Here is a 22,675-nt window from a genome sequence, read left to right as displayed (position 1 = left end):
AAATAATTATCCAGAAAGTTTATTAAAAAAAGGTAAGCCCTGAATAACGAAAGGAAAGGAATTAAAATCTTCTGGTAGGGGAAGAAGAGGGTAATATAAACGATGCTATGTGCATTTAAAAAAAGTAATATTTTATTAGGAATATCATTACAATATCCAGAAGTATGCACATCATGACATAAATTAATAATGCAGGTTGTAAGATTAAAACAATATGGCATATTGGCAAATGGGGCACAGGACAACCAGTCAGTGTACAAGATATCGTAATTTAACTAAATGACATGTTGTGGCTCATACTTCACAAGTTGTGATTGTTTTTGACAATGACTTTCTAAATGTAGTAACAAAAATAGGATTAATTGATTCAGTTGCAGAAACAAAAAAAAAAAAAATATTAAAATTGTCATTCCACAAAACTTCAAGCAACATGAAGTAGCTCCAATGTCTTTCAGTGATATTAATAAAATTATAAAAACTTTCATAAACAAAAGCTCACATGGTGTTGGTGGAATTTTAAACACAATTCTGAAAATTGGTTCAGATTTAAGTAATGGCCTTGGTGATAGATGTAATGCATTGCTGGAGAAGGAATTTTTTTCCAGACAGATTAAAACATGCAATCATTAAACATCCTTGTAAGAAAGGTGAAAAGAAAGACTTGAATAATTATCATCTAGGTTCATTACTGACATCTGTTTTTCTTTCAAAAAAATATATAAAAATGCATTTTAAGTGTGTTCTCACATTTAAGTAGAAATAGCTTATTTAGCATATCACAGTTTGGATTCCAGAAGGGTTGCCTGATTGTGAATGCTTTACATAATAAAATATTGCCAGGTAGTATTTCTTATGATCTTTCAAGGTAATTTATTATGTAAACAATTTATGATGGCGTCCTCTTGGGTAAAATATTCCGGAGGTAAAGTAGTCCCCCATTCGGATCTCTGAGCGGGGACTACTCAGGAGAAAGAAAACTGGCGTTCTGCGGATTGGAGCATGGAATGTCAGATCCTTTAATCGGGCAGGTAGGTTAGAAAATTTAAAAAGGGAAATGGATAGGTTAAAGTTAGATATAGTGGGAATTAGTGAAGTCCGGTGGCAGGAGGAACAAGACTTTTGGTCAGATGAATACAGGGTTATAAATACAAAGTCAAATAGGGGTAATACAGGAGTAGGTTTAATAATGAATAAAAAAATAGGAGTGCGGGTAAGCTACTACAAACAGCATAGTGAACGCATTATTGTGGCCAAGATAGACACAAAGCCCATGCCTACTACAGTAGTATAAGTTTATATGCCAACTAGCTCTGCAGATGATGAAGAAATTGAAGAAATGTATGATGGAATAAAAGAAATTATTCGGATTGTGAAGGGAGACGAAAATTTAATAGTCATGGGTGACTGGAATTCGTCAGTAGGAAAAGGGAAAGAAGGAAACATAGTGGGTGAATATGGATTGGGGCTAAGAAATGAAAGAGGAAGCTGTCTATCAGAATTTTGCACAGAGCATAACTTAATCATAGCTAACACTTGGTTGAAGAATCATAAAAGAAGGTTGTATACATGGAAGAATTTTGGAGATACTAAAAGGTATCAGATAGATTATATAATGGTAAGACAGAGATTTAGGAATCAGTTTTTAAATTGTAGGACATTTCCAGGGGCAGATGTGGACTCTGACCACAATCTATTGGTTATGACCTGTAGATTAAAACTGCAGAAACTGCAAAAAGGTGGGAATTTAAGTACATGGGATATGGATAAGCTGAAAGAACCAGACGTTGTACAGAGTTTCAAGGAGAGCATAAGGGAACAATTGACAGGAATGGAGGAAAGAAACACAGTAGAAGAAGAATGGGTAGCTTTGAGGGATGAAGTAGTGAAGGCAATTGAGGTTAAAGTAGGTAAAAAGACGAGGGCTACTAGAAATCCTTGGGTAACAGAAGAAATATTGAATTTAATTGATGAAAGGAGAAAATATAAAAATGCAGTAAATGAAGCAGGCGAAAAGGAATACAAACGTCTCAAAAATGAGATCGACAGGAATTACGAAATGGCTAAGCAGGGATGGCTAGAGGACAAATGTAAGGATGTAGAAGCTTATCTCACTAGGGGTAAGATAGATACTGCCTACAGGAAAATTAAAGAGACCTTTGGAGAGAAGAGAACCACTTGTATGAATATCAAGAGCTCAGATGGCAACCCAGTTCTAAGTAAAGAAGGGAAGGCAGAAAGGTGGAAGGAGTATATAGAGGGTTTATACAAGGGCGATTTACTTGACAATATTATGGAAATGGAAGAGGATGTAGATGAAGATGAAATGGGAGATAAGATACTGCGTGAAGAGTTTGACAGAGCACTGAAAGGCCTGAGTTGAAACAAGGCCCCGGGAGTAGACAACATTCCATTAGAACTACTGACAACCTTGGGAGAGCCAGTCATGACAAAACTCTACCAGCTGGTGAGCAAGATGTATGAAACAGGCGAAATACCCTCAGACTTCAAGAAGAATATAATAATTCCAATCCCAAAGAAAGCAGGTGTTGACAGATGTGAAAATTACTGAACTATCAGTTTAATAAGTCACAGCTGCAAAATACTAACGCGAATTCTCTACAGACGAATGGAAAAACTGGTAGATGCGGACCTCGGGGAGGATCAGTTTGGATTCCGTAGAAATGTTGGAACACGTGAGGCAATATTGACCTTACAACTTATTTTAGAAGAAAGATTAAGAAAAGGCAAACATACATTTTTAGCATTTGTAGACTTGGAGAAAGCTTTTGACAATGTTGACTGGAATACTCTCTTTCAAATTCTGAAGGTGGCAGGGGTAAAATACAGGGAGCGAAAGGCTATTTACAATTTGTACAGAAACCAGATGGCTGTCATAAGAGTCGAGGGGCATGAAAGGGAAGCAGTGGTTGGGGAAGGAGTGAGACAGGGTTGTAGCCTCTCCCCGATGTTATTCAATCTGTATATTGAGCAAACAGTAAAGGAAACCAAAGAAAAATTCGGAGTAGGTATTAAAATTCATGGAGAAGAAGTAAAAACTTTGAGGTTCGCCGATGACATTGTAATTCTGTCAGAGACAGCAAAGGACCTGGAAGAGCAGTTGAACGGAATGGAGAGTGTATTGAAAGGAGGATATAAGATGAACATCAACAAAAGCAAAACGAGGATAATGGAATGTAGTCAAATTAAATCGGGTGATGCTGAGGGAATTATATTAGGAAATGAGACACTTAAAGTAGTAAAGGAGTTTTGCTAGTTAGGAAGTAAAATAACTGATGATGGTCGAAGTAGAGAGGATATAAAATGTAGACTGGCAATGGCAAGGAAAGCGTTTCTGAAGAAGAGAAATTTGTTAACATCGAGTATAGATTTATGTATCAGGAAGTCGTTTCTGAAAGTATTTGTATGGAGTGTAGCCACGTATGGAAGTGAAACATGGACGATAACTAGTTTGGACAAGAAGAGAATAGAAGCTTTTGAAATGTGGTGCTACAGAAGAATGCTGACGAGAAGGTGGATAGATAGAGAAGTTTGTGGCACAACTTGACTAGAAGAAGGGATCGGTTGGTAGGACATGTTTTGAGGCATCAAGGGATCACAAATTTGGCATTGGAGGGCAGTGTGGAGGGTAAAACTCGTAGAGGGAGACCAAGAGATGAATACACTAAGCAGATTCAGAAGGATGTAGGTTGCAGTAGGTACTGGAAGATGAAGAAGCTTGCACAGGACAGAGTAGCATGGAGGGCACTTCTTTAGAAAACTTAAGTTTCTTGGAACTGATGGTTTGAATCAAATTAATAAACAGAATACAAAAAGTTGTGCTGAATAATTCCAGCAATGTTGGAAAGGTAGAAAATTTTAGTGACTATGGAGAATTCTCCCATCATTAAAGTTCTTACTTGGCCTTTTCCATTTTGTTCATAGTAATCTGCTCATATAGTTTGTCTATTTCCTCTTATTTTTGCATCTGATGTTGGCGTATAAATTTGAGTAGTCAATGTATATGAATTACCTTGTATTCTCCAGATTCAAATTCTCCTTCCTGTTGGACCTCATTTAGCGCTAAAAGTCTTATATTATATCCCACCATTCCTCTCTTCATCTTTTATAATTTTCCTCTTTATTTGTCATCTTCAAATTATGTGCAGCAATTCTCAATAAAGATGTTTCCCTTTTCCTCCACTTATCTTGATTTAATTCAGTGTATAATTCGCCTGGGTAAGTTCCCATTCAAAGATATGACTGTGGGCCTATTCCAGAATATTTCTTCTCAGGGACACCCATACTTCAGAGTGCAGGCCAGTGGGACAAGGGATACCACATGGCTCCATAATGCCTTCCATATTGTATCCTATTGGCCTTGTCAATCTCATCTGCCTTCAGGAGTGGTTTCCTGTTCTAAGGACAAGAGAGTGCCCTGCCTTCTACCTGTTCATTCACCTTCCAAGGAGGCTGTTGTCACTTGGCAGAAGGGATCTCCTTATCCCTGGAGATAATTGGTCCTTGCATTGCTAGTTGCTTCTGTGACACAAGCGTAGCCCCTTCTCTATCATATGGAAGTGACATCAGGATGTTCCTTTCATCGATCTATGACCAAATTGCATTTCTTATAGTTTCCAGTACTTCCAGATATGTTAAAAGTAGTAGCTTGTAAAAAAATTGAAAAAAAATTAATAGTAGGTGCATGAGTACTCATAAAAAATTAAAATACTAGTAGGACTAAAACCTGATGTGTTCATTAATGTTAACACTTATCGTGTATACATATCCTGTAGACTGATTCGTTCAATATTCAATAAAATACTCATTCAAGTGATCTATGGTAAATGTAACTTATTAAATAAATAAATAGTGATATTGTTCCAACTGAATTTTCTGTTGTGTGTCTAAATTTTACTGGCTCAAAATATACCTTTTACCTGTATTGTACTCTCAGAAGCCCAGACAGATGTGCATGTAGCACACAGCTTCCATGGTTCGGGCAGGTGCACCAGCTCTGGATGGAATCTCCCCCCCCCCCCCCCCCCCTCCCTGCAGATTAATGATGAGGGCTGATGTGCCAGCCAGAGGCCAATCTGGATGTGGTTTTTAGGTGGTTTGCCTCTGACTAGATGAATACTGAACTGGTACTCACATCCTCCTTGTTTTGCAGAATTCACAAACATTTAGAAAATGATCACACACTTTCATATGGCTTACACTGCACACAGGCAGTTATGGTAGACAAATTGTGTCCTGGAACAAGAGGGATTGTGACAGAAAGGCAATCCAGCCACCCTCTAATATTACCAATGCCAAATCCAATAATAACCATGCGGACCTCGTGTAGGTATTGGATAAAGACAAAAGGAAAAGTAGAGGAAGACCTGTATTGCACTCAGATATAGTTAGGAGTTAAACTAGATCATCATCAGTTTACCAAGCTCTTCCACCAATGATATTTGCTTACTTTAGAGGTTGTATTTGAAACACCTTTCAGGATGCTCTTCCAGTTCCCTATGAAATTTCAGGCACTGTGTTCATTGCCTAATGATACCATTGGTATTGCTACTTCTTTACTCATATTTCATTGCATTTGTATCAAGATATATTATTTTGTCTTAGCATTTTTGTAATTTTTCTAGCTGTAGGAAAAACACACGCTCACATGCACACACCTGTCTCCCTACATTGTGGTCAGTTGACTACCAGCTCTTCACTGGCCCACGGTGAGTGTTCTGGGGTAAAATGGAGGGTGTGTGGTGGGGTGAGCCCAGCTAGAGAAAGGAAGAGTATTCTGAAAGCTATCGAACCTCTATACCATTTGTTTGTATGCTTATGGATGATGCAGCACTTCCGCCTTTTGGTGATTTGTCTCCTTTATTCCTAAATAAGACTTTGAAAAGCTATTTTCAGCTCATTTATTGATTGTGTTCTGTTGACCTTGATCAGAAAGGAGAACTTGCATGAGTTTGGAATGGGTCAAGGTATTTATTTATTCATCCATGGATCATCTTGCAATGATACAGGATTTGTCATCATAATACAATGAAAATTAATAGCTGAAATGTACATACACATAGAATATATGTGGGTGGTTTTACGAGGATAGACAGGTGGTCAGCAGTGGCCTTGGTAAAGAAACTGTTGCGGCATTTGCCTGAAGTGATTTGGGAAACCTAAATCACAAGGCCAGACAGAGAAAACTCTATCCTCCTGAATATGTCAGTGTCTTAACAACTATACTGCCTCATTTGATAGATCCCTATTGCAAAATATTCTTTTGATTATACACAATTTGCACAAAATAACCTAAAATTTAACTAATTCTGCACTCTGTATAAACTTGCAGTTGACTAAACATTTTACCTCCTTAAGTTAAGTACTGGTAAGCAACTATCTTATAACTTGTTAAAACAGATTTCTACATGGTGTAAGGGATCTACAATGCTGTTACATGAGAGTTACTGGCTTTTCAGTATTATTTTCCATCTGTATGAGCTATTGCAAATGAGATCAATGAAGTTTGCTACTGCAAAGTTGGTTCAGATAGAGGTGCAAAAAAAAAAAAAAAAAAAAAAAAAGACAGATAAATGCATCAGGAGGAAAAGTAGCTGTGGCCTAGGGGTTCTAGGTGATCCAGTCTGGAACTGCGCGGCCACTACAGTAGCCTCGGGCATGGATGTGTGTGATGTCCTTAGGTTTGTTAGGTGTAAGTAGTTCTAAGTCTAGGGGACTGATGACCTCAGATGTTAGGTCCCATAATGCTTGGAGCCATCTGAAACATTTTTAACGAAGAAAAGTAGAAGGTGGCGCAAGGACTGTGATGTTGGCCTTGGTGTATCTTAGTGACTCTAGGATTACCACACCAAACTAATTATACCACACTCATAGAAGATATCCTCATTTTGAGGTATTCAGTTGTAAAATTCCTAAATTTTTTGTGAATTAAGAAAAAATAGTAACTATACTACTCAAGAGAGAGAGAGAGAGCACACATAAAACGTTTTTCTTCTCAATTGTATTGTATGTTTTGTGCTAATTATACCACTTGTCTGAAATATTTTTACTAAAAAAGCTCATAATCCTGTAATACAGTTACTTTTCCTTTTGTAATGATGCAACAATCATGTCCCTATCATGATGTTGTATTTTTCAATGTCGGTTAAAACTGAGTGAGGTGGCACAGTGATTAGCACACTGGACTCATATTTGGGAGGACGACAGTTCAAACCCATGTCCGGCCATCCTGATTTAAATTTTCCGTGATTTCCCTAAATCGCTTCAGGTAAATGCCGGCAAGGTTCCTGTGAAAGGGCACGGCCGACTTTCTTCTCTAATCCGATGGGACTGATGACTTCGCTGTTTGATCCCATGGGACTGATGACTTTGCTGTTTGATCCCCTCCCCCTAATCAGCCAACCACCCAGTTAAAAGAAACCCATAATTATGAATAAATGCTTCACGGAGTTCTTGCCACACCTGATTTGTATTCAGTCTTAGGCTTCTGTCGAATTCCTCCATTATTATCATCAGATTTCAGTAGGCTGTTAAATACTTTATTCAGCTGGCCAAATTATGTCATGGAGATGTCTTGAATCATGGACTTCATATACTACTAGAGATTATGTCAATGTCTATGACTGCAGAACATTTGTAGCAGTGCTGATTTCGTGAATGATTCAATATATTTCTCTATTGCCTTTCAGCATCAAGTGCCCATTTCCATGGACCACTATGGATGTAGCTGCTGTCCCAATATTTTGATTTCAATGGCTTCTTTGATGATCATGTTTGTTCATGATACTGTGGTCGGCAACAGCAGATTTGTTAAAATCAATGTTTAATGTGGCGTCAGTGCTCTCATTCTAAAATCTTTTAAATTGACTAACTAATGTATTTGTTACCACATTCACAAGATATTTTATAAATTCCAGGTACACAGAGACAAAGGCTGTTTTTTACTGGGTGCAGCACTTCTTTAATTTTTGTGGGTAGTCAGAACAAGGATTGAATGCCATGTCTGCCCAAGAAAGACCCTATTTTATTTGCTGTAGCTCAGAAAAAAAGACGAGTGCTATAGGCTGAAGACACCTTCTGATGATTGTGTTCCTCTGTGTTTTTGTTTGTACAAGATGGCTAACTTAATATCTTGATCACTATAGCTATTCTTCCAGAATACCCTTCTTATATATCTGATCTAAGTGATCGTTGTGACCAACAGTTTCAGTTCTGTGTATCAGCATGTTTAAAACTGCTTCTTTTGGGCTGGATGATGAAAGCTTTGTACCCTAAGGTACAGGTCAGTATCTGCTGGCTTCCTGCAAACAGCCGTAGCCACATATCTGGTTTTCATTCAAGCAGGAGGGAAAAAAAAAAATGCAGGAAGTTGTTGGAATCCTGAGATTGAATACATTATATTTTTACTTAAGTATGACATGGTTGCTGTAGTGGTCTTCACTGGTTTGATGCTGCTCTTGATGCTAATCTATCCTGTGCAAGTCACATCACTGAACAACTAGTGCAACATGCATCCATTTGAACCTGCTTGCTGTATTCAAGCCTTGGTCTCCCTCTACAATTCTTACTCCTCCCTCTCCCTCTTTGTCTCCATAGTTACCTCCATTACCTAAATGACAATTCCTTGATGCTTCAGGATGTGTCCTATCAGCTGATACCTTCTTTTTTAGTCAAGTTGTGCCATAAATTTAATTTTTATTAATTAGCTGCTTGAAATATCCATCTTATCTTCAGCACTCTTCTGTAGCACCTCATTTCAAAAGCTTTTGCTCTTTTCTTGTCTGAACCGTTTATCATCCATGTTTCATTTCTATACGAAGATAAACTCCAGATAAATATCTTCAGAACAGACTTCCTAATGCTTAAATTTAGATTAAACATTATCAGATACCTGCTTTTCAGAAATATGGTTCTTTCTATAACCAGTCTACATTTTATACTTTCTCTACTTCAGCCATCATTATTTATTTTGCTGCCCAAACAACAAAACTCCTCATTTCCTTAGCTAATTCCATCAGCATTGCCTGATGTATTCAGCTACATTCTATTCCCTTGTTTTAATTTTGTTGATGTATATCCTGTAACCTCTTTTCAAACAGTATTTCCATTTAATTGCTCTTCCAAATCATTTGCAGTCTCTAACAGACTAACAGTGCCATCAACAAAACTCATAGTTCCTCTCCCTGAATTTTAATTCCCTTTCCAAATTTCTCTTTAACTTCCTTATTTTCTTGTTTGTTGAAATGACTGGGTAACATTGGAGATAGGCTAAAACCCCATCTCACTCCCTTCTTAACTATGGCTTCCTTTTCATTTCTTCAGATCTTATGACTGTTGTCTACTTTCTGTATAAATAACCAATCCCTTCCTGTATTTTATCCTTGCTACATTCAGAATTTCAAAGACTGTATTCCAGCGAGCATTGGCATAAGCTTTGTGTAAATTTACAAATGCCATAAATGTAGGTTTGCCTTTCTTTAACCAGTCTAGGATAAGTTGCAAGGTCAGTATTATGTCACATGTTCTTTCATTTTGTTAGAACTTCCCACTGTTGGCATTTACTGATTTTCACATTATTCAACAACAGGGTTGCCACAAGTTCTGGAAATCAGGGAATTTCAAACGTGTTAGGGAAATCATGGGAATATCAGGCAAATTTGAAAAAAACATTTAAAAAATCTTGTTTTTGTCTCCGTAGATGAAATGGTTTGTTTACTGAGATGCCATGCATTGTCGCTGGCTGGGTGCAGCTGAGTACGTGCACCGCTTCCCTACTCCCCTTTCTACCACTTTCCTCTGCCAGCAGTCAGTGCTGCCACCACTTCTTGCCACTAGCCTAGCAGCTGCTGACGAGAGGCAGGGAGGTGTGAGGAGAGGTTTGTTTGGATCTGATTCTCAGAGGTTGTTGATGCAGCTCTCAGAGGTTGTTGATGCAGCGGCTGGAGACTGCGGTCATGTGTGCATCAGTTGTGTCTGAGTGATTGTGTGAATGTGTGTGTGTGTGTGTGTGTGTGTGTGTGTGTGTGTGTGTGTGTGTGCTCTCATTTTCTGACAAAGACAATGACCAAAAATTTAGTTGTGATAGTGTGATTGTCTTTTCTACATGACTGTCTGCAGCTCAGTGACCATCTTGACAGTGAGTTGCTATGTAACCTCTGTAGTATTGATTCTTAGAGTATTTGTGCAAGTTATCTGTTGCATGGATCGATCACCGCAGTCTCATTTCATTAACATGGTGTCTGTGACACATGAATAGCTGGTCACAAGAGTGGACTTCCCTGATGGGCCAAAACCACGAGCCATTTCTTTGGGTGTCTTTAATGGCTTGGGCCTGCCAATATGAAGCCCATCGTTTCGCACTAATGTGCAAGACCTGCCTGTTGTATCTACTCTCACCGATCTGCCTATGGTCTGGGTCTGACTCTGTATGTGACATAATTCGGTGGATTTTTGTGTTTTATCCAGCGACCTAGGACTGCAGTTCTCCTTGGCAGGCCAGAGGCCACAGGAAATGGATTTCAGGAATTGTGACTGTCTCACTGCAATTACATTGTACAGTGCAGCATTTTATAGACATTTTATTTATTATGCAATGGCCTTGCCACAGTGGATACATCGGTTCCCGTCAGATCACTGAAGTTAAGCACTGTCTGGCGTGGCCGGCACTTGGATGGGTGACCATCCGGGCTGTCATGCAGTGTTGCCATTTATCGGGGTGCACTCAGCCTCATGATGCCAATTGAGGAGCTAATTGACCAAATACTAGCGGCTCTGGTCAAAGACAACCATCATAACGGCGGGGAGAGTGGTGTGCTGACCACACGCCCCTCATATCCGCATTCTCAGCTGAGGATGACACGGCGGTAGGATGGTCCCGATGGGCCACTTGTGGCCTGAAGATGGAGTGCTTTATTTATTATAGTACATTTTGGCAATCTGAAAATGATTTACATTTTAGAAAGTATGAAACATAAGAAAAAGAATATTGTTGCAGTCACTGGCAGTTTTTACACAATGTACTCATATACTTGTGGCGACTATCGACTCTACAAGTGAGATATCTCCGCCATAGCAGGGTCTCTGACCCATGTCGACTTATTGTGCACCGCCATATTGCTTATTATTCTGTTGGTGTGTTATTTTATGATCGCCGCCTCTCCGCACATCAGGAATAACCACATACTTATTTTTTAAAAAAACCAGTAAACACACTGGGTAAAAACTGACAATAATGAACATAGTAGACCCAACATTTTATTGGTGATCACCTATAGTGTTGGTTTACACAACTCTTCCCTGCCTTTTACACTTCTTTCAAGAGACCTACCTTTTTTGGAGGTTATTTCTGAAATCAGTGAAGCTTTTTAAATCTGTCTTGTGACTCAAGGAAATGCGTATTTTTGTCACCAAACATATTTCGTTTTATTGCAATAAAATAACAACAGTGGTTTTAATTAAACACATATACCATTTTGCTTGCCTTCTCCATCTAAAAACAATAAATTATAAAAGATGTTGATCTTAGTACTTAAGATTTTTGTTCACATGGGGGAGAAATACAGAAGACCTTACATTTTTTTGTCAGCTTATGCCTTTACTTACCTTTGAGATCTCAAAATTTGTCAGGGAAAAATGCTAAAACTTGTCTGAAAATCAGGGAAATATCAGAGAATTTCACTTGGGGAAACTTGTGGCAACCCTGAAAATATAATTTGGGCCAGTTTTTTGCAATGATGACTTATTAAACTGATGGTTTAGTAGTATTCTCAAATATCAGCACTTGCCTTCCATGGAACTGGAATTACTACTGCCTTCCATGGAACTGGAATTACTACAGCCTTTTTGAAATCCGAGGGTATTTCACCTATCTCATAGATCTTGCACACAAAGTGGAATAGTTTTATCATAGCTGACTTACGCAAGGATATAAATAAATCTGAGGAAGTGTTGTGTATTCCAAATGCTTTCTTTGCCTTAGATCATTCAGTGTTCTGTCAAATTGTTCTCACAGTATCATATCTGCCATCTCATCTTCATTTACTTCCTCTTTGTATAATATTGCCTTTCTAAATATTCCTACCATATTTGAGCTTTCCTCACTTTGCATAGTACTGGCTTGCCAAATGATCTCGTGATCTTCATGCAGATGCTACTCTTTTCTCGAAAGGTTTCTTTAGTTTTTCTATAAGCAGCATCTCTTTTTCCCAAAGTTATCTGTGCTTCTACAGCCTTGCCATTGCTGCTTTGCCATTTTGCACTTTCTTTCAATCTCATCTTCCCCTTTTTCATTTGTTGCATTTTTACAGTGTCTTCTTTCATCAGGTAAACTCAATATCTCCTGTGTTGACCAGGGATTTCTACCAGGCCGTGTCTTTTTCCTATATGACCCTCTGCTGCCTTCACTATTTCATTTCTCAAAGCTGTCCATTAATCTTTTATTGTATTCCTTTTCCATGTTTCAGTCCAATGTTGCCTAATGGTGCATCTAAAGCTATCAATAACAAGTGGTTCCTTCAATTTATCTAGGTCCAGTCCCGTTAATATCTACCTTTTTTTTTTTACAATTGTTTTAGTTTTAATCTGCAGGTCATGATTAATAAATTATGCTCAGAGTCTAAATCTGCCCATGGAAATGTCTCACAGTATAAACTCTGGTTTCGAATTTTCTGTCTTACCACTATAATCAGTCAAAAACCTTCCAGATTCTCCAGCCCTCTTACATTATACAACAGTCATACTTGTTTGTTAAACAAGCTGTGATCACTGATTAAATTATGCTCTGTGCAGAATTTTACCAGGCTGCTTCTGCTTTCATTCCTTCCACCCAGTCCAAGTTTCCAGTCACCCATTACAGTTACATTTTAATCTCTATTAACTACCAGACAATTTCTGCTTTCTCATCATACACTGTATCAACTTTTTTATCATTGGCAAAGCTAGTTGGTATATAAACTTGTACTACTGTGGTGGGAGTTGCTTCATGTCTGTATTGGCTACGATAATTCGTTCAATATGCTGTTAACAATAGCTTATTAGGATTCCTATTTTCTTATTCATTGCCCCTATGTAAGTTTATATTTACAATCTTTTACTCACCTGACCAGAAGTCCATTTCTTCATGTCATTGTACCTCATTATTGCCCACTATAACACATATCCATTTCCCTCTTTAAATTCTCTAACTTACTTACAGTCTCTAACATTCCACTTTCTGTTCTTTACAATGTTAGTTTTGGTTTTTTCTTATGACAACATCTTCCTGAATACTTCCCACCAGTAGATTCGAGTGGTGGACTGTTTTACTGCTGTAATTTTTTTTATCCAAGAAGATGGCATCTTCATTTAACCATGTAAAAGAGCTGCATGCTTTCAGGAAAACCTGTAGCTTTCCCATGCTTTTGGCCATTTGCAATACCAGTACAGCAAGGCCATGTTACAAGGCTAGATCAGTCATTCATCAGCAACTACTGAAAAGGCTGCTGCCCCTCTGCAGAAACGTTGGTTGGTGTGGCCTCTGCGCAGATGCCTCTCCTTTGTGGTTGCACCCAGGGTTTTGCTATCAGTATCACTGAGGCGTGGAAGCCACCTCACCTTGGCAAGGTCCATGGTTCATGGGAGACAAGTGAGGCATATACACTGTTAATCTAAAGAACTTTGAGTAAAAGTTAACACAAAATTGTGAGGGAAAATTACTGGAGAATGCAGAAGCACAAATTGTGGCTGCAGTTCACCATTAGGATGTTACTTATTCCTCAACAATTAGTTATTGTGTGATGGAAATGTATAAGATTATTCTTCAACAATTTGTAATTGTGTGATGGAAATGTATAAGAATTATCAACAAACTAAGTACACATGGAACAAAGTTAAGTTAAAATAATATGAACAGATGTGTGAAATGAGACTATGTTGGATGTGTATGGCAAATATGGAATGCTTTTTAGGGACCATATTATAATGTCCCCAACAAACCATATATAAGCTATGTTGTTGCTGCAGTGGAGAAGAGTAAAATGCAAGAGGGAGGTGTGCAATAATTTACAAGATGATTCAAACAGAAATACAAATGGCTTTTGAAAACAATCAGTGTGAGAAGTACATAAGAACATAAATCTGATGTAATTTTAAAGTGGAGATGAGACGGTTATGTCTTGCCATTGGCTAACAATCTGGATTTAAAGTTTTAAACTGTTGCAAAATAATTTATTACTTTTCCAGTTCTAGTGGAGGCATGTTGCCAGATTCTGTAGGACTAACACCAGTGGGAAGTATTATTAAAATGGTTTGTCCAAATACTAGGATTGAACACATAGTCAAAATGTTATATCAAAAGGGGTGATATCTGTGCTGAATGGAACTCTTTGCCAAAATAAGATTGAAAGCAAGACTCTCGACTTTAATACTAACATTGGCAATTTGTTTACAGTGCTCTATGATCTTGGCTATCCAACATTGTCCCGTGCAACAAGCCAGAGTTTAAATCTGCTACTACCAGCATCATATTCTTGAAGTCTGCCTCTACCGCTGACTGCTGTATGACACTTCAGCATTCAGTTTTTGTCTGTAATGTAATTTTTATGCCAGTGCACACTCCACTACTGAACTGAGAGGTTTTATTTTGAAACTGCATCTGATTATGACTGAAACACTTTCCTTTGTAAGCTTTCTTGAAGGTTGGCTGGGCTTACAGAGATCAGGAAGAGATCCTTTGTAGAAATTGGGAAAGTATGGTACAGGCAGTGGCAGGTTTAAATCGGCGGTGCATGCACCTGGAAACAGGTCACCAGTACATGCAGCTGGTCTCACAGACCCTTGCAGTTTCTACCTTTCTGAATTTTCATTTAGATGTATATTATGGAGGGAAGCGTTATTAAATGAAGTAATATCATTAAAAATCAGTTTAGTAAATATATTTAAGTGATAAATTTAATATTTTGGTCAAAAATATTTATACAAATGGAGATACATAAAATTTAGCTGTTATCAAAACAATGCATGTAATAAATTAGATATTTTGTCGATACAGTCTTGGCACACAGTAACAGAATGTTCAAGGCAAGTGTATTTTTTGCAGTTCTTACAAATATATCTTGTGTTTCTGTTTTTGCTTCTGCAGTCCACACACCGTCCTCGTGAAGTCACAGTTGATTCCACTTCAGAAATTTTCACACTGCAAATCTCTCCAATTCTCTCAGTTATCTTACTTGGCAATATTTTTGACATTACTCTTTGCTGAAGATGATCATGCAGAAGCGCAAAAGAAAGCTGTCTCAAAAACTCTCTTCTTCTCAGTTGTTCTTTCTGATTTGAGTTGAAAATAAAAGCAGCATTTATCGCAGCTGTGTTCATGATGCTGTAAAAAACAACCATTGGCCATCCTCTTGTTTTTCTAGCTACATTATATGTTGCACTCATTCCGTCTACAACGTCAACTCCACCCTTAGTAAGATTATAGAAGTGATAATTTCTGTTTTTTTATCATTCCCTGTAGTTTCGTCAAGATTTCCATTGTGGTGCATTGTTGATGGTAGTAATACCACTCTATTTCATTTCAGCACATAATAGACTAAGGTTCAATTTTTCTGAACCCAAACATAGATGACTTTTCTTGTCAGTTTTTAGTGTTAATAAATCCCCTTGGGACTTATCTCTTGTTCTTCCCCAGGGTACCAACGATGGTCATCTTCTTCATAATCAATGTGTTTGCAAGCTCGTAACTTGTAAAATAATTGTTGCAAGTTATGTTGCGGCCTGTATTCAGGATAGGTTGGCAAAGTCTTTGAACAAGTTCAACTGGTCTGTTGTCCTGTCTGTAAGGGCCTTCAGGCTATTGCCCAACATACACCTACATGTTGAATGTGTAAAACATTCTGGCACCCATTGCTGCAAAAATCTTTACTCCATACTTGTTTGGCTTACTTGGCTTATTTTACTGTCCGAATCTGTATCTTCCACGGAATGCTTCCAGTTTTTCATCAACATTCACGTATTCAGAAACTGTATAAGCCTTCTGAAAGTTTTCAACAATTAGACTGAACACCTGTCTTATCTCTGCCATGTGATTTGTTTTCTCCCTTTCCATTTTCGTTTGTTTATCGTTGAATCTGAGGCATCGAAGGAGAAAATGAAATCTGTTTATGCCCATTGTGAGATGAAATATTTCAACTCCTGTGCAATCTGTTCGCCACAAATCTTGTGGACTTAGTCGATGGGCATGCATTACACCAGTGTAGTACAATTGTAAGAATAAGGCCTTTATTTCAGCTTTATTAGTTCATTGTGCATCTCTTTCCCTTGAAAAGTTTCCCTGGATACTTTGAATGTGCCTATTAGTACAGTCAACGAGTATGTGTATAATGTTTTCATCAAAAAACAGTTCCCACCTTTCACACTTGCTAAATGAGTTATGATATTATGACAACGGGTGCGGGAGTTCTTTGGCAGAGCACGTGAGTTCCATACTGTTGCGTCTGTACCAACAAACACATCACTGTCAGCACCACAGTTCAGCACCACAATTACCGTCTTCTGATTCATCACTTGACATTTTTTGTTCGGTGCCGGAATCACTTTTCCACTCTGGGTCCTGGATTTCTGCAAAGTCGATTTCTCCATCTTCAGAATCACCAGCGTCACTTTCAGCCATTACTTCTTCAATCAAGTTCCTAATTCTGTCCTCCTGTGCCTCGTAAGAATAAGCAATGATGCAGTTACAACACTTACAACACACTAAAATAAGGTAAAAAGCACGAAAAAATCTGTTCTACCACTAAACTAAGCAGATACCACAAATATGCGCGCGTGTGAATAACCTTGGTGGAGCTAACAATAAACTGACACCAGTGCACGTGGCTGGCCTGCGACACCCTAGACCTCTTTGTTGTGAGCTAACCAGAAGTGCTATTGTTGAAATACCACACACACCATACCAAATGACTCCTATTACACTCACTTAAAGGTACTGAGAAGATAGCTTCTTGGAAACAACTTTCAGACATTACATTAATGTGAAAATATTCTACTTGGTCTGACAGACCACCTGTGTGTACTGACAGGTTAAGCTTTAATTATGCATATGACACATACCTTGAGGGATAGGATGGTTGAATGCTTTTGAAAAAAGTAGATAATTGAATGACGTGATGGAAGTAGATTTACTTTTGGGAGGAGGTAAATTAAAATTCTAGTAGTACCGCCAGCTTGATTTAGGTTTTCTGTGATAATGGAATGTAGTCGAATTAAGTCTGGTGATTCTGAGGGAATTAGATTAGGAAATGAGAGGGTTAAAGTAGTAAAGGAGTTTTGCTATTTGGGGAGCAAAATAACTGATGATGGTCGAAGTAGAGAGGATATAAAATGTAGACTGGCAATGGCAAGGATAGTGTTTTTCTGAAGAAGATAAATTTTTTAAAATCGAGTATAGCTTTAAGTGTCAGGAAGTCGTTTCTGAAAGTATTTGTATGGAGTGTAGCCATGTATGGAAGTGAAACATGGATGATAAATAGTTTGGACAAGAAGAGAATAGAAGCTTTCGAAATGTGGTGCTACAGAAGAATGCTGAAGATTATATGGGTAGATAACATAACTAATGAGGAGGTATTGAATAGAATTGGGGAGAAGAGCAGTTTGTGGCACAACTTGACAAGAAGAAGGGACCGGTTGGTAGGACATGTTCTGAGGCATCAAGGGATCACAAATTTAGCATTGGAGGGCAGCGTGGAGGGTAAAAATCATAGAGGGAGACCAAGAGATGAATACACTAAGCAGATTCAGAAGGATGTAGGTTGCAGTAAGTCAGAAGGATGTAGGTTGCAATAAGTACTGGGAGATGAAGGAGCTTGCACAGGATAGAGTAGCATGGAGAGCTGCATCAAACCAGTCTCAGGACTGAAGACAACAACAACAACAACAACAACGTTATTTCTGTATATCACTTAAGGTGAAGCCCCAATGGTTCTTCTCCCATCTTTCTCCAATTGAGCTAGTGCTCAGTCTCTAATAACCTTAGTGTAGATAATATATTAAAACTCTCAATTTGCTTTCTAAAGGTAGAGATTCAGTATAAGTTCCACTCTGTTGCTTTTGTCTTGAGTCTCATTTTAGTACATGCCCAACTAGGAGTTCATATAGGCTTAGCTCAAAAAAATTAATTATTTACACACACACACAGTTTTCACATGAAAGAGCCGATATAAAAAAAAAAATCCTAGTGAGAAATGATATATTAAAAAGTAAAGTAAAACACTAATCATAATGAACCAATTAACATATAAAAAAAGATATTAAACAAGCTGTGACAATGTCCTTCTTTCTGTGTTATTCAATGATGCGGAAATTAGCCGGTGTCATGTAGAGTTTGGGAAACTAGGAGAGAAGCAGAGCAGTTTCATGCTATGATTTATGAGACATGCATGGGTGGATCATATGATAGAGCAGTTCCTATTGAAAATTTTCGTCTAAGCCTCAATTCCAGGTCTCCTTCAGATTCAATGTTTCAGTTAAGTTCTCTGTATTATTATATCATCAACCAGTGTGGTATTTTGTTAACACTCATTTCTTTGTGACAGGGAAGAAAAATCACTTCAGGTGCCAATCACCTATGATGAACCAGTCCCAGGTAAAAATTGTTCATAGTTTTCATTGTGTAATATGTATTGGGGTAGTAAGTTGTGCTTGTTTCACTTCTTTGTTATAATTTTGGTTTGTTACATACAATCTGGAAGCATTTCAATTTAAAGTTATGATCTTAATAAATCTATGTTAGTCAAATATTGCAACTAGCATTCTCTCTCTCTCTCTCTCTCTCTCTCTCTCTCTCTAGTGTGTGTGTGTGTGTGTTTAAGTAATGTAATCTTTGCAGCAAATATTGAATTTGAAGGTGCAGCAAAACCAGATGACGCAGATGTAAGACCTACGAGGGATGCACAGGAAGAAAAAGCTGAAGATATGGAAGTGCAGGCTGTTGTTGATGTACCACAATTTACAGAAAGGTACCAAGTATGACAGAAAATGTTTCTTGAAAGTAAGGTTTAATAGCTTTGCAAATTCACCCACCAAGATCACACAGTTTTTAATTGCTAAGCATTAATTATGTATGTAAGATACCTGAAGTTTCATAAGTGCAGTAATGTTTGATATTAAAGTAATATATACTACTTGGAACAAAGTGATAATCCTAAAGAAGTATTTGTATTGGCCTGACACTGCTGAAACATATTTGTTGCTGCCAAAAATGAATTGCTATATGATATTTCAATTTATTAATGTGCTGATCCATTTTCTTGTAACTCATCTAGTGGTGTGCTATGGTACTGCACATGATTAAAATGTGTACCAGAGGTGCAGATATGTCCGGAAAAAATAAATAAATAAATTTTGTTACCTTAATATTTTTGTTGTTGTAGTGGTTTTCAGTGCAGAGACTGGTTTGATTCGGCTCTTCATGCTACTCTATCCTGTGCAATGTTCTTCATCTCCCAGTACGTACTACAACCTACATCTTTCTGAATCTGTTCATCTCTTGGCCTCCCTCTGCGATTTTTACCCTCCACACTGCCCTCCAATACTAAATTGGTGATACCTTGATGCCTCAGAATATGCCCTACAAACCGATCCCTTCTTCTAGTCAAGTTGTGCCACAAATTTCTCTTCTCTCCAATTCTATTCAATACCTCCTCATTAGTTATGTGATCTACCCATGTAATCTTCAGCATTCTTCTGTAGCACCACATTTCGAAAACTTCTATTCTCTTCTTGTCCAAACTATTTATCGTCCATGTTTCACTTCCATACATAGCTACACTCCATTCATATAATTTCAGAAAGGACTTCCTGGCACATAAATCTGTACACGATGTTAACAAATTTCTCTTCTTCAGAAATGCTTTCGTTGCCATTGGCAGTCTACATTTTATATCCTCTCTACTTCGACCATCATCAGTTATTTTGCTCCCCAAATAGCAATACTCATTTAGTACTTTAAGCGTCTCATTTCCTAATCTAATTCCCGCAGCATCACCCGATTTAATTCAATTACATTCCATTATTCTCGTTTTGCTTTTGTTGATGTTCATCTTATATCCTCCTTTCAAGACCATGTTCATTCCGTTCAGCTGCTCTTCTAGGTCCTTTGCTGTCTCTGACAGAACCTCAGCATCTTTATTTCTTCTCCATGGATTTTAACTCCTACTCCAAATTTTTCTTTTGTTTGCTTTACTGTTTGCTCAATATACAGATTGAATAACATCAGGGAGAAGCTACAATCCTGTCTCACTCTCTTCCCAACCACTGCTTCCCTTTCATACCCCTCGACTCTTGTAACTGCCATCTGGTTCCTGTAGAAATTGTAATAGCCTTTCGCTCCCTGCATTTTACCCCTGCCACCTTCAGAATTTGAAAGAGAGTATTCCAGTCAACATTGTCAAAAGTTTTCCCTAAGTCTACAAATGCTAGAAACATAGGTTTGCTTTTCCTTAATCTATTTTCTAAGATAAGTTGTAGGGTCAGTATTGCCTCACGTGTTCCAACATTTCTACGGAATCCAAACTGATCTTCCCCAAGGTCGGCTTCTACCAGTTTTTCCATTCGTCTGTAAAGAATTCTCGTTACTCTTTTGCAGCAGTGGCTTATTAAACTGATAGTTCAGTAATTTTCACATCTGTCCACACCTGCTTTCTTTGGGATTGGAATAATTACATTCTTCTTGAAGTCTGAGGGTGTTTCGCCTGTCTCATACATCTTGCTCGCCAGATGGTAGAGTTTTGTTAGGCCTGTCTCTCCCAAGGCTGTCAGTGGTTCTAATGGAATATTGTCTACTCCTGAGTACTTGTTTCGACTAAGATCTTTCAGTGCTCTGTCAAACTCTTCACGCAGTATCATATCTCCCATTTCATCTTCATCTACATTCTCTTCCATTTCTATAATATTGTGTTGAAGAACATCTCCCTTCTATAGACCCTCTATATACTGCTTCCACCTTTGTGCTTTTCCTTCTTTGCTAAGAACTGGGTTTCCATCTGAGCTCTTGCTATTCATGCAAGTGGTTCTCTTTTCTCCAAAGGTCTCTTTAATTTTCCTGTAGGCAGTGTCTACACCTATTGCATTTGTCCTCTAGACATCCCTGCTTAGCCATTTTGCACTTCCTGTCAGTCTCATTTTTGAGATGTTTGTATCCCTTTTCGTCTGCTTCATTTACTGCATTTCTATATTTTCTCCTTTCATTAATCAAATTCAATATCTCTTCTGTTACCCAAGGATTTCTATTAGCCCTCGTCTTTTTACCTACTTGATCCTCTGGTACCTTCACTATTTCATGTCTCAAAGCTATCCATTCTTCTTCTACTGTAATTCTTTCCCCCATTCTTGTGAATCATTCCCTAAGGCTCTCCCTGAAGCTCTCTATAACCTCTGGTTTAGTCAGTTTATCCAGGTCCCATCTCCTCAAATTCCCACCTTTTTGCAGTTTCTTCAGTTTTAATCTACAGTTCATAACCAATAGATTGTGGTCAGAGTCCACATCTGCCCCTGGAAAAGTCCTGAATCTCTGTCTTACCATTATATAATCTATCTGAAATCTGTCAGTATCTCCAGGCTTCTTCCATGTATACAACTTTCTTTTATGATTTTTGATCCAAGTGTTAGCTATGATTAAGGTATGCTCTGTGCAAAATTCTACCAGGCGGCTTCCTCTTTCATTCCCCCCCCCCTCCCCCCCCCCCCAATCCATATTCACCTACCACATTTCCTTCTCTCCCTTTTCCTACTATCAAATTCCAGTCACCCATAACTATTAAATTTTCGTCTCCATTCACTATCTGAATAATTTATTTTATCTCATCATACATTTCATCAATCTCGTCGTTATCTGCGGAGCTAGTTGGCATATATACTTGTATTACTATGGTAGGAGTGAGCTTTGTATCTGTCTTAATATTATGAGGTGATAATTAAAGCTTTATGAGAATCCCTTCTACTGTTCTAGCCAAAACACAAGGAAAAACTTGGTCATAAAAGGGACACAGTTTATTGGGTCATGGATTGACATCAGCAAGAACACAATGAAAGTAGTTCACACATCTTAAACGCATTTAATAAGTTGGGGCCCAAAGGCTCATGCATGCTGTTATAAAGACACTATCCACGTCAGGTTGATGTGATGCACACACACATGGCAGATGTGGTGACGACAGTTGGGGACCAGGCTACCCCCTGAGGCTGCCTCAGGTAGTTGTTGACATACCCTTGGAATATTGGTGGGCACTACACTTGCCGTAGTGGCCCGACTTACATCTGTTGTGGGTGGTAGGTATAGTAACCTGTGGGTTACTACACTCCTCCTTTCTTGCGGGGAGAAAAACGCAGCACCATTGTCCGTGATGTTATGACTGACAAGATGCCTGTGGTGATGAAGGGAGCAGGAGCCCAAGGCACAAGAGGGTCCTGTGCCAACTGGACTGGGCCCACACAGATTAAAGTGAGTGGAATAAGGGCACCCTCACCACTCGCAGACTCCAAGGTGACCAGAGGTCAGAACCTGTGACAGTGGCTCTGGTAATGGAGACCTGGCTTCCCTCTCTGCTGACAGTGGCACCTGCTCGGCCCAGTGGGAGGTGCTAGCAACAGTTGTAGGAAGTAAACCCGGGGGGGGGGGGGGGGGGGG

The 22,675-nt window shown here is 38.5% G+C and overlaps 1 protein-coding gene across 2 annotated transcripts in view; it reads left to right on the top strand.

The window, feature by feature from the left end:
- Positions 1–22,675, top strand: part of LOC126298637 (uncharacterized) — a 247,974-nt gene that overhangs the window by 187,074 nt on the left and 38,225 nt on the right. The window contains exons 15-16 of one of the 2 annotated variants that reach the window (XM_049990048.1): positions 18,585–18,634; positions 18,896–19,007. In XM_049990048.1, coding sequence (XP_049846005.1) covers positions 18,585–18,634; positions 18,896–19,007 — 162 coding nt within the window. Of the gene's footprint in view, positions 1–18,584; positions 18,635–18,877; positions 19,008–22,675 lie in introns of both variants that reach the window. The other variant, XM_049990047.1, reaches the window with a different exon arrangement.

This window comes from Schistocerca gregaria, chromosome X (genome assembly GCF_023897955.1).
Source record: "Schistocerca gregaria isolate iqSchGreg1 chromosome X, iqSchGreg1.2, whole genome shotgun sequence".
In the NCBI taxonomy this organism is placed as follows: domain Eukaryota; kingdom Metazoa; phylum Arthropoda; class Insecta; order Orthoptera; family Acrididae; genus Schistocerca; species Schistocerca gregaria.
Note: the sequence above shows the minus strand (reverse complement) of the source record. Positions and strands in the feature narration are given on the sequence as shown.